At 48.8% G+C, this 12,607-nt stretch overlaps 1 protein-coding gene across 1 annotated transcript in view; it reads left to right on the top strand.

Moving 5' to 3' along the window:
* Window positions 1-12,607, top strand: part of EPHX2 (epoxide hydrolase 2, cytoplasmic) — a 67,157-nt gene that overhangs the window by 42,862 nt on the left and 11,688 nt on the right. The window contains exons 11-13 of the mRNA XM_005866646.2: window positions 724-809; window positions 2,392-2,503; window positions 11,192-11,263. Coding sequence (XP_005866708.1) covers window positions 724-809; window positions 2,392-2,503; window positions 11,192-11,263 — 270 coding nt within the window. The remainder of the gene's footprint in view (window positions 1-723; window positions 810-2,391; window positions 2,504-11,191; window positions 11,264-12,607) is intronic.

Genomic DNA, 12,607 nt, shown 5'->3' with positions numbered 1-12,607 from the left:
GAAAATAATTTTATGGTTGGGGGTCACCACAACATGAGGAACTGTATTAAAGGGTCGTGGCATTAGGAAGGTTGAGAACCACTGCTATAGGCTAATGTTTCACAACTTTTTAAAACTTACATTTCTTTTGAAATGTCTAAAATCAAATGCCTTCAGTTAACATTATTTGGAATGTCAAACTCAAAACAAATCAACAAGGGTGACCTGCAAATATGCTTTTGCAGAGCACACGTACTATTCCTGAGATAACTCAGTGACAGCCTCCTGCCATCCTCAGTTAGGCCATGGTGAGAAATGAAAACAGGGGAGGGGCAGCTAAGAGAGCCTCAATACAGTGGGATTTGTTAATCGGTGTGAGAGTCAAGGGAAGAATCTGATATGACTAAAGAGTTTCAGTACCACACCCAGGCAGGGTTCCAGGCACTAGTAAATGAGGCCAAAATGTCATGGTCCCTGACCTCTGCAGATTCTCAGTCCTACGGAATTGGCACTGGAACTTTTGAGTACGCTGGGGACATCTAAGTGGACACGGCCCAGTGTGGCCGCCCCAGGCCTGATGCTATAATGACCTTACATGGCGTGATCAGTGGAGGGGTCCCTAGGAAGTGAATGAGAGAATTGCATCTGAGGGTTGGGCTCAGGGGAGAGCACAAGGCCTGGGGCTCTCAGCACCTCACCCCAGAAACCTGCCCACATTCACCACCCTTCTTTATCCTTTGCTAGGGCATCCTCCAAGCGGTGTTCATTGGCCACGACTGGGGTGGCATACTGGTGTGGAGCATGGCTCTCTTCTACCCTGAGAGAGTAAGGTAATTAGGCCGTGAGCAATGAGAATTTGGGTAAGACTGGGGCTGAATTCCCATTAGAATCCTTCCTTGAGTCTCAAACCCCAGAAAATGTCTGGAAAACAAATAGGTTATCTGGGAAGGTAGCACCTTAGCTCCTTCATGCCCATTGACACATTAACAAGGAGGGCTTAATGAGCTAATGTCTTAGAAAGTGAGGCCTGTCCCAGTTACTGGTAGTGGACAGATAATTCAGGGACAGTACTCAGTGGGCATGTGGGAGAAGGATGGTAGATCCTGAGGGGAGCGGGAAGGCAGCAGGGGTGTTGGGCTTATAGAATTAAGCATCAGGAGAGACGTCAGTCCTGGACAGGGAGTCAGAAAATGTGGCTTCCAGTTTTGCCCTGAATTGGCTGTGTGACAAGTCACTTCATTAGGCCTTGTGTCCTCAACCACAAAGCGGCAACCTGACTACCCAACCTGCAACGTGCTGCACAGATGTCAGGTTAGAAAGGCATTTCATGATGGTCGTCACATCATTCCTGATTGTCCTTAGAAGCTGCAGCAGGAGCTTTCAGATGGTGGGTTTCGAACCCAGAGAGGCGGGTGGTTTTTTGCAGCCACACTCCTTTTGAGCTGGCAGCCAAAATAAAAACTTGTCTGACCTCCTGTTTCAGCCTGGGATCTTAGCAGGTTCAATAAGCATTATCCTTACCGGCCATCTGGTTTCCCTAACGAATCTAGTTCCTTTTTATTTGGCTAAGTTTATAAGAACGGAAACACAGGAGAACTAGGTTCAGCTCAACCCCAGCTCAAATGGTAGAGTGGGATCAAAGACTAAGAAAAAGCAAACATTTTCTAAAATATTTATAATTTGTTCACACTCTTGCTTTTCTGATCTCTTTAGCTTCTCTCTCTGTCCTTTTCCTCATTCAAAGGCAAAATAAGAGCTCAGTTCTTAACCATTGGATTCACCAAAAACTTTCTCTACCTACTGGGTTAGATGCCAAGTTCAGATTCGCACCAGGTCTTCCATGACATCCAGATCCAGAAATGTTTTATCCTCCTGAGCGCCCATGGCATTCTGTGCTGTTCTCACGCTTATCTCACAGTCTATCTCATAATAAAGCCATGGGTGTATTTGTCTAGTTTTCCTTATTAAGTTATAATAAGCTCCTTGAATACTGATTTTATATTTTTTCTCCCCTAGTATATAGCATGGAATTACACTCAACACAGGAGAGACACAGTGAGTGAAGGAAGGAAGGAAGGAAAAAAATGCTAAAAATTAGGGAGAAATTGCAGTGTTCACATATTCTGGTCAAGGTTGATACACTAGATGTAGTTGTGTGTGTGCTCTGTCTGTCTTCATCTGAGGCAAGTGAGAAATACTGCAGTTTAACAGGGGTGAGGTGGGGTGGGGTGGGGAGGGGAAACACTGGGCTGGGATTCAAGAAATCTGAGTGCGGATCCCATTCTCCCACACACTGACGGTGTGAGAGCTTGTGCACATCACTTTCCCGCTTTGAGCTTTGGCTTGATGGGTAAGGTCCTTATAGACTATCGTCTTACAGGGTCTAAGTCTTGGTGCCTCTTCTTTCCATAGGGCAGTGGCAAGTTTGAATACTCCCTTCGTGCCAGCAAACCCCAATGTGTCCCCGATGGAGATACTCAAAGCCAATCCTATTTTTAATTACCAGCTCTATTTCCAAGAACCGGTAAGTTTGGGGCCCTGAGATCAATGACCCCAGCAAGGTATTGTTCTTCTTTCCCCTCCCCATTGGCTTGATGTATCTCTGTCCCCTTTAATTTTCTGTGGCTTTAGTCAGAAATTTTGTACAAATGGGCTCAGGTGAAACTGACTCCAGAGCTCAGCCGGTCCTTTCCAGGTGATGGCACGTGTGTGTGTGTGTGTGTGTGTGTGTGTGTGTGTGTGTGTGTGTGTATTTGGGTTGGTGAGGGGGACAGTGGTGGGGCTGACAGCACACCAGGTTCTTCTGCTTCTTCAAAACTGTGGAGTGGGAGCTGAGCACTAGTTTGGAGCTGTTCCTTCTTAGTCCTCTGCCTGAGATGGGGATAGAACCCACCTCATGTTGGTGACAGCTCCTGGCCTCGGCTTCTTGAAGAGTAAGGTTTGTGATCACAGGGAGAAGCAGAGCCTAAAAGCCCTGCACTGGCCCTTTGTGTGCTTTGGGAGATGTGGAGGGGTTGCTAGGTGTCACCCCATGTGCCACAACACCCAGGATGCCCCTTGGAGCTTGGGTGATATGTGTGATGGGGTGTCACTGCCACATTTCATGGGGATTCACTGAGAGCAGCAACGTGAGCCAGCATCATCTGCCTCCCTAACCCCGCAGCTGACCTCAGCTGTGGGGGCACCTGCTAGTCATTCATTTGTGGATTCTGGACCCCAATGTCCAGCTACATCCAGGTAATTCCAGAAAGGATAAAAGAATTTTCTTTAACACTGTAAAGAGAGAAGAGTGGATCAAATTCATTAATCAAGAGCACACAAATTCATTAATCAAGAGATGTGGGGAAACAGAGCGTTTCCCCACATCTCTCACCCAGCTCTTGACCTTCCAATACTTGAAGGTCATACTATTTATAGCAAAGGTCACAACCAACTCAGTTTTATTGTGTGTTTTTATAATATACTAGAGGCCCGGTGCATGGATTTGTGCATGGGGGTGAGAGTGTGGGGGCCCCAGCCTGGCCTGTGCCCTCTCGCAATCGGGAACCGCTCAGGGGATGTAGCAGTGGGCCAAAGCTGGTCACACCCCCTTCAGGGTGGGGGTCCCCACTGGGGTGCCTGGCCAGCCTGGATGAGGGGATGATGGCTGTTTGCAGCTGGTCACACCCCCTTCAGGGTGGGGGTCCCCACTGGGGTGCCTGGCCAGCCTGGATGAGGGGATGATGGCTGTTTGCAGCTGGTCACACCCCCTTCAGGGTGGGGGTCCCCACTGGGGTGCCTGGCCAGCCTGGATGAGGGGATGATGGCTGTTTGCAGCTGGTCACACCCCCTTCAGGGTGGGGGTCCCCACTGGGGTGCCTGGCCAGCCTGGATGAGGGGATGATGGCTGTTTGCAGCTGGTCACACCCCCTTCAGGGTGGGGGTCCCCACTGGGGTGCCTGGCCAGCCTGGATGAGGGGATGATGGCTGTTTGCAGCTGGTCACACCCCCTTCAGGGTGGGGGTCCCCACTGGGGTGCCTGGCCAGCCTGGATGAGGGGATGATGGCTGTTTGCAGCTGGTCACACCCCCTTCAGGGTGGGGGTCCCCACTGGGGTGCCTGGCCAGCCTGGATGAGGGGATGATGGCTGTTTGCAGCTGGTCACACCCCCTTCAGGGTGGGGGTCCCCACTGGGGTGCCTGGCCAGCCTGGATGAGGGGATGATGGCTGTTTGCAGCTGGTCACACCCCCTTCAGGGTGGGGGTCCCCACTGGGGTGCCTGGCCAGCCTGGATGAGGGGATGATTGCTGTTTGCCGCTGGTCACACCCCCTTCAGGGTGGGGGTCCCCACTGGGGTGCCTGGCCAGTCTGGGTGAGGGGCTGAGGGCTGCTTTCAGGCTGGCGGTTGTTGACTGAAGCTCCCAACCGCTCCTTTTTTTTCTCTTTTTTTATTTTATTCTGGGCCAGCTTTAGCTCTGGCTCTAGCTCTGAGGCTTCGTATCTGGTTTGTTTGCCATTCTATAATCGAAACAATGTATAACTTCAGCTCTGAGATCCCGGCAGGCTGAAAGCTGGTTTCTAGGGTTTTGTTTAGCTTCTTATTTGCAACATAGTACATAGTTGCTTAGAGTTGCAACTCAGAGGCTGGCAAGTGAGGCGGGGAACGTTGGAGACTGCAGTCACTGAAGCAAGGAAGCCTCATGTTCGCTTCCAGCTGCCTGGCTGCCGGCCGCCATCTTGGCTGACAGTTAATTTGCATAAGGATATGCTGATTAGCCAATGGGAAGGGTAGCAGTCGTACACCAATTACCATGTTTCTCTTTTATTAGTGTAGATATATTGATATTGATTTCTGAGAGGACAGGAGAGGTAGTTAGAAATGTCAATGATGAGAGTGAATCATTGATTGACTGCCTCCTGCACATCCCACTCTGGGGATCAAGCCTGCAACCTGGCCATGTGCCCTGATCCAGAATCAAACTGTGACCTCCTGGTTCATAGGTTGATGCTCAACCACTGAACCATGCTGGCCAGGCAATAACCATCCCAGTTTTGATTCAGTGAGTAACTTTTCTCTAAGAGATGGTGCCTCGAAAGAAGAAGTTTTTATTCGAGCACTAACCTGACCCATTCAGCAAGATGCCAGATGCGTCCAGCGATATCATGAAAAGACGCTCGAAGTATCACATCCTCCACTGAAGCCAGGGCCCTCCCGAGCCACGGCCCAGGGTGTGGGAAGAGCCAGCTTCCTTACGTTTGAATGGAGTCAAAATGACCTTAATTAGTTTGAAGTCGTCTTGCTCTTGAAGGATGGGTATGATTAGATGGCATAGTAGTCAGTTAGGGCTGCCATAGCAACGTACTGTGGACTGGGTGGCTTAGACAACAGAATTTATTATCACTCAGTTCTGGAGGCCAGAAGTCCAAGATCATGGTGTCTACATGGTTGGTTTCTTCTGAAGCCCCCTCCTTTGTAGATGGCCCCCTTCTCCATGTGTCCTCACATGGTATATCCTCTGTGTGGGTGTCTCTGTGTCCACATTTCCTCTTATAAGGGCACCTGTCTCAGACCCCATCTCCCAATACCATTACATTCTGAGCTACTAGGGGTCAGGACTTCATAGGAACTTCGGGGAGACACAGTTCAGCCCATAACAGGTGGGTAAAGGGAAGAAGAGACAGTGTCCCTTGTGAAAGAAATAGGAGGATAACAACAGGAGAGGGACAGTGTGGGGGAAGGGTGGGGACTGTGAGAAACGGGCATATTTGGAATGCGATCTATGAGTGGGACTGGAAGAAGGTAGGTACCTTGTGCAAAGCCTGGAAAGGAGCCCCAAGTTGTAGTCGATGTCAGCAGTAGTGGAGGTTCATCACCCCATCACAGGTGGCCCGTGAAAATCCTTTCAGCTGGACTAGAAATCGGAGGCCAATCTAAGGTGTGATGTTCTGCTTGTCGCCCTTTCCCGGGTGTTTGCTTCACTATATGCCAGGTCCCTTGAAACATATGCTGTGCAGATGTTTCTTTCCTGCAGCGACTGTGTCAAGCAGCAAGGATGGACCGGCTTCCGGCAACCTGGTACAGCTCACACCAGGGAAGCATCTGGTGAGGGGGAGGGAAGCAAACGGTGGATCTTGGTTCTTGAGTGGCAGCTCCTTAGCCTCTGGGAATTGAGGAGGGGACAGAGTCCCACACTAAATTAGGAAGCTGGGTTTGGGTCCCTCTCACCTCTTATTTGACCCATTTTTAATCTCTGGCTCTGCTTGGCTCCCACCACAAGAGTCCAACCCCCTCCCCCTGCCCTCTGTGTGCCCAGAGCTCCCCTCCCAGAGCACCCCACCCCACAGGTCTCTTCACCGCCTCGAATCCCCCATGCACCTTTGTCACTTCTCACCCTTGCACCTTCTCCCCTAGCCCGGCCCCAAGGCCTGTGTATAGGTTACAACAGGCCCTCAACACTCTGGCCCCACCAGTGGGGTTCCCCATGTGGAGAATCCAGAGGGAGGGAGAGGGTGTGGGGTTTTGTGTCCACTTTTTTCTCTTCTACCTCTTTTTTTTCTCTCTTTTTCATCCTTTGGACTGAATATTTGTAAGGAGACTCCTAGCTACTGTGAAACAAAGGTGCCCTGTAATGTGTGTGAGGGATTGAGCATTACAAATATGTTCAAAGGTCAGAAATGCCTTAACTGGTATTACTTGTGAAGAATTAATATTCATTATTTCATCTAGCGAATATTTATGCATCTTCTATTATGTGCCCTCAAAGGGCTTCAGGGTTCCCCAAGGTTTCTTCTGACTACACTTTGAGAAATACTGCTTTATACTGGTAAAAAGCTGTATTCGTGTAATTACAGGAGATAGAAAAAAGGAAGTAGTAGTTTCACTGTGTATTGTGTTTTGATCAAACTTCATTTAGAGTATTGATCAGTGGGATTTAGCTCATTAAAGTTATCTTTATTATTTTTTAAGTTTAAAATACACATAACATCAAATTTAGCATTTTAAGTGTACAGTTCAGTGGCATTAAGCGCATTCACATTGTTATGCAACCATCACCTTCATCCTCTCCAGAACTCTCTTCATCTTGCAGAAATGAAACTCTGTCCCCGTTAAACATTAACTCCCCACTCACTCCTCCCCCCCAGACCCTGGCAGCCCCCATTCTGCTTCCTGCCTCTGTGAATTTTACTCCTCTAAGTGGAATCATACAATGTTTGTCCTTCTGTGTCTGGCTTATTTCACTTAGCATTATGTCCTCAGGGTTCATTCACACTGTGGCACGTGTCAGAATTTCCTTTCTCTTTAAGACAATGATAGCCTACTGCAGTGATGGCGAACCTATGACACGCGTGTCAGAGGTGACACGCAAACTCATTTTTTTGGTTGATTTTTCTTTGTTAAATGGCATTTAAATATATAAAATAAATATCAAAAATATAAGTCTTTGTTTTACTATGGTTGCAAATATCAAAAAATTTCTATATGTGACACGGCACCAGAGTTAAGTTAGGGTTTTTCAAAATGCTGACACGCCGAGCTCAAAAGGTTCGCCATCACTGGCCTACTGTATGTGACATTTGTTTCTTCATTCATCCATCATGGACAATGGGGTTGCAGCTACAGCTTTTTTGAGTGCTGGATGCAGTTAGTTGTGTTCACAGCAACCCTGTGGCATCTCTCCCGGCCTTTCAGCTGAGCAAGCAGAGACTCTGACGGGCTTACTAACTGGCTGCTGATACTAGGTACATGACTGGGTCAGGATGTTGACCTGGTCTTGCTTGACTTCAGAGCCCATGTGCCTCCCCTTATGCCACGCTGGGAGGGAGCTTGGACTGATTGTGTCTGTGTGTCCCAGAAGAGAGGGGAGGAGCAAACCAGGATAAGCTCAAAGTCCTCATTGAAAAAGTGACCTCAGGGGAAAGACACTAAATCATTGCAGTCCTAGCGGGAGAGTGTGTGGTTTCGAAGGTTGATACAGTCATTGTGAAAAAATCAGTACCTCTATTGTTCTGTTACAGCAGCTGGGTTTAAAATCTGCAGGAAGAGTGTGGGGATGGTTTTGTTCTTAAGAACGAAACCTCTTGTCAGGGAAATGGTGGATATTCAAATCAGTGACCTGGCCACTGCCAGGAGCCCAGGAATCCTGCTGGCATGGTCAGGGTAAGCACCGAGCGGGGTCTTAAGGAGAAACCATGCACCTGGTTCTGCCTGCATGTCTGCTACCTACTCAGTGATGGAGCAAGTCCCTTCCTATCTCTGGCCCTCGGTTTCCTCATCGGAAAAAGGATGGTCTCATTGGATGGTTTTCGAACAGATTATAGCTGCAAATGTAAGCTGAATCCAGGCCAATAAGTTAAATATGGCAGGTACAACTCTCTGCTTCAGGGATGGCTGTTGGTAGCCAGTCTTCCTTCCTATCTCTCCTCCCAGGTGGGTTCCCACCGCTCTCCAGCCTGGAGGAATCATCCCTGAGGGCTCAAGGTCATTCCAGACTCTTTCCGCCTAAGGAAGGCTCCAGTGTAATGGTGCACCCAGCCCCCGCCCCCCCCCTCCAGCCCTTCCAGCGCCCCCTCTCTCGCTTCAGTTTGCTGAGCACTGCGGGGTGTGGCTTAGACAAACTCCAGGTTTAGATCCAGCCCCACCCCCAGCTCTTTGAACCCTTAGCCCACATGTTTACTATCTTGCCCTGAGAATTTGCCAAGTCTGGTGGAAACTAATACTAAAAGGTGTATTTTTCTTTGCTTGGCAATGAAGGGAATAGGCTTTGCATTTGTATTAGTAAGAAAAGGAGGACGGATGAGGAGGCAGCAAAGACAAAAAAATGAGCTTAAAAAAAAGTACTGAGTTGTGTAAAATAAAAAATCAAGTCCCCCTTCACTCATCTAGAACTAGCTACTGTGAATGGTTTGGTGTTTCCCATTTTAAAAAATATGCTTTTAAGTAAGTGTGTGTGTGTGTGTGTGTGTGCACATGAGTGTATACATAATTTTTAGTATAAATTGAATCATTCTGCTTTTTTTTATTCAATAGATCTTAGACAGATTTTCCTATCAGTACCTATAGATTTACCTCATTCCTTTTCAGATGGACCATGATTCATTTCACCCGTCCTCAACTGAGGAGCCGTGAGCTACCTTCCTCACAGTCTTTATCTTGGTTTTGTTTTTGTGCCATTCACGGAAGACACTCGCGGCATTTCATTTTTGTTTTCTTCAGTGGGTGGTGTTATGTTATAGTGAAAAGAACCAAATACTGAGGGGCTTAGAGTCTGGAGTTCTCGCTTCCAGCCTGGCCATTTATAATCCACCTTCGAACAAGGTCACACCTCAACCTGAGGGTCTTGATCCTCTAGATGGCCTTCCCACCTCAGTGCCGTGTGACCAGCGAGTGTGGCGTCAGAGTGATTCAGGGCGCCAGGGCCCCTCTGAGGCCTGACTCCTCTCTCCTGTCTGCCTGGCCAGGCTGCAGGGAATAATGAATAGTTTTCTCTTCTTGCCCAGGCATCAGGTGCCTCTATCCACTGGCATCCTCAAGCCCAGAGACAACCACCCCAGCCCTGTTTTCTGGCGTGCTTTGAGAGAACTCGGCCCCGAGTTTCACAGAAATTCCAGTTATTATCAAGGTAGACGGAACATGAAGCAGAGCTGCTGCCCCGGCCCACTGATTAGAGGGAGGCTCCCATCTCCCCCGGGAGACAGAGACTGTGATCTTGGCTGCTGAGGCACAAAGGCTGCCCACGCTCATGCTTTGTGGGAGCTCCCTGGATTTTCTATTGACCCTCTTGGCATCTGTTCGCTCTCCAAGGACCATTTGAGGGCCAAAGCCCCGCCCAGACCTCTGGCCTGTGACGATGCCTCCACACACTGACATACACCCCTGGGCTCCTGAACAGCAGTGGTTTCTGGGATGGGGCTGCTCTCAATAAATAAGAGTGATGACTCCTGGTGACAGGGCTGACCGGGGCTTTCATCGATCACTTCAAATGTACTTCCTCCCGTGGCTGTTTCTTGCCTCGGCATTCATCACACAGCAGATTGATTCTCCATCATAACTGAATCTTACAGATGTAAGGGGGTTGTAATTAACACGACAGCATCGCTTTCCTCATAAAATCATAAACTGCAGACCCAGCACCGCCGGATGACAAATGTGTCCTTTGCTGCGGTGCTGGCGTCCCGTGGACCCAGAGCTCTCATGATCTGCAATAGGCAGAACAAACAGTGCAGTGGAGAAGGAACTCTTGCAGTGAGCAGGGACGGAGGGTGCTGGCCACTGCAGTGCCTATTGCCTGGCTTATGGGACGCTCCTCTCTGGGAACATTCCTAGGAGAGGGACATACATACCGTCAGCCTCTACCCAGGACCAGTCACAGATGGTCCCGGGAAGAAGATGAGTGGATGCTTCCCTGCGCTCAGGGGGCTCCGAGGAGACACAGCAAAGGCTCTGTGGGAACCGAGAAGGGCAGAGTTATTTTGTTGTGATGGGGGAAGACAGGACTTCATGGAGGAGGCAGTGTTTGGGACAGATGTTGAAGGCTTCTTGAAGGCCAAACTGAGGGAGGTAGGTGTTCTTGGTGGAGGCTACAATATTTTAAATCAAGGAGGTGGGAAAGCAGGGCACCCGTTTAGAAGACATTCTGCAATCCGGTTTAGTTGTTGCCTGGGTGTGTTTAGGTGAGCATTTGGAAAGGAGGAGATAAAAATAGATTGGCACTTTGCTATAGACTGAATGTTTGTGTCCACTTCCCACCCTCACCCCACCACAAATTCCTATCTTGAAATCCTAATCCTTATGTGATGTTAATAGGAGGTGGACCCTTTGGGAGATGCTTGGGTCTCGAGGGTGGAGCCCTCATACAGGGAATTAGTGCCCATATAAAAAGAAACCCCAGATAGTCCCCTCCCGCCTCCCACCACGTGAGCACACAGTGAGAAGATGCCATCTCTGAACCAGGAAGTGGGCTCTCACCAGACACTGAGTCTGCTGGGGCCCTGGTCTTGGACGTCCCAGCCTCCAGACTAAATAAGTATCTGTGTTTGTAAACTACACAATTTGTGGTTCTGTTATAGCAGCTGGAATGGACTAAGACACGCTGCCATGCTCTGCCTCAGTTCCTTCCCATAACACTGGGCCCCCAGGGACTGTGTGGAGGAAGGAGCTCTATTATTTCTGAGCGGTTGCCCCTGGTGGATTCATGCCTCGGAGACAGCTGACTTCCTTTACACTTTGTTTTAGGGAGTGGCTGAGGCTGAACTGGAAGAGGACCTGTATCGGACTTTCAAACTCATTTTCAGAGCACATGATGAGGTGAGGGGTACAGGGGTTGGAGGGTAGAGGGGGATAGGTAGCAGGAAGGGGGAGCTGCAGAGGTGCAAAGGTCTCTGGATGGCCTCCCTCGGAAGATGGGGTGGGGACTGGAGCCTGGGAATGAGCAAGCTGGCCTTCTTCCCTTTGATTTCTGTAGTCAGGGTGAGTGGGACCCTCACTCTACCGGTCACACTGATGGGGGAAGGTCACATCCTCACTGCCACACACCAGTAAAGCTTTGAAACTAAAATCAAAGAATGATTATAATAGTGACTGTGGAGAAATTATACCATTTTTATCAACATGCATAATTGTTTATCAAAGCCCCAAATTAATTGCTGTTTCAACCCTTTTCATGAACAACCACAGTTGCTTATAATGGTTTATCTCCATACCCTCCACCCACCCTCATATAGTCAGTGCCTGCTTAGCCTTTCCCACGTTTGCCACTTTCTGTGCTGACCACTTCTAGCATCTCACTCTTTTATATTGAGTTCAATTGCTTCTTTCTGAAGGACTTTCTTTTGTAGTTAGTTCTTTCCAGTCTGTTAGTAGTAAACTCATAATGTTTTTGGCCAGAAAAATGTCTTTTTTGCTTTCAATCTTGAAGAATAGTTTGAATATGGAATTCTAGGTTGACAATTTTTTTTTCTTTTAGAGGCTCCTGTCATTGTTTATGCGAAACATGCCTCTGATCTACCCTATTATTGTTTTTTTAGTGGTGTTTAATCTGCAGGTTAACCCATCTTTGAAGTTTTGTGTGTTTTTTGCTTTTTCTTTCAATGAACATTTTTTGAAATTTATGAAAGTTTTATTTGGCTCCTTTTCAAATCACTCTGATCTATTGTTCTGTTCTTGTTTTTCAGTTTCTTTTATGTTTTTAATAATTTTAAGCATACTCATTTTCATTCTCTCCCTCTCTCTCGCAAGTTCTATTAGTTGATACTAGGGGCCCAGTGCATGAAATTCGTGCATGGGGGGTGGGTCCCTCAGCCCGACCTGCACCCTCTCCAATCTGGGAGCCCTCAGGGGATGTCCTACTGATGGCTTAGGCCTGCTCCCCGTGGTTCTCTGCTCTCTGCGGACCCGCCTGCTTGATGCCACCGGACTAGGGTGTCTGCTCTCTGTGGGGGCCTGCTTGCCCTTTGCTGCTCTCTGTGGGAGCTTGCTTGCCTTTCTGGCTTGCTGCCGCAGGGGCAAGCAGGGCCTTAGTGTCTGCTCTCTGTGAGGGCCCTGCAGGGGACTGCTTGCCCCTCGCTGTCACGGCCAGGGGCAAGCAGGGCTCTGCTGTCTGCTCCCTCGCTGCGGGGGACGTTCCCGCCCTGCCTCTGGCTGCTTGCGCGC

Source organism: Myotis brandtii, unplaced genomic scaffold (assembly GCF_000412655.1).
Source record: "Myotis brandtii unplaced genomic scaffold, ASM41265v1 scaffold236, whole genome shotgun sequence".
NCBI lineage: Eukaryota > Metazoa > Chordata > Mammalia > Chiroptera > Vespertilionidae > Myotis > Myotis brandtii.
The sequence above is the reverse complement of the archived record's forward strand: the minus strand, read 5'-3'. Positions and strand labels throughout refer to the sequence as shown.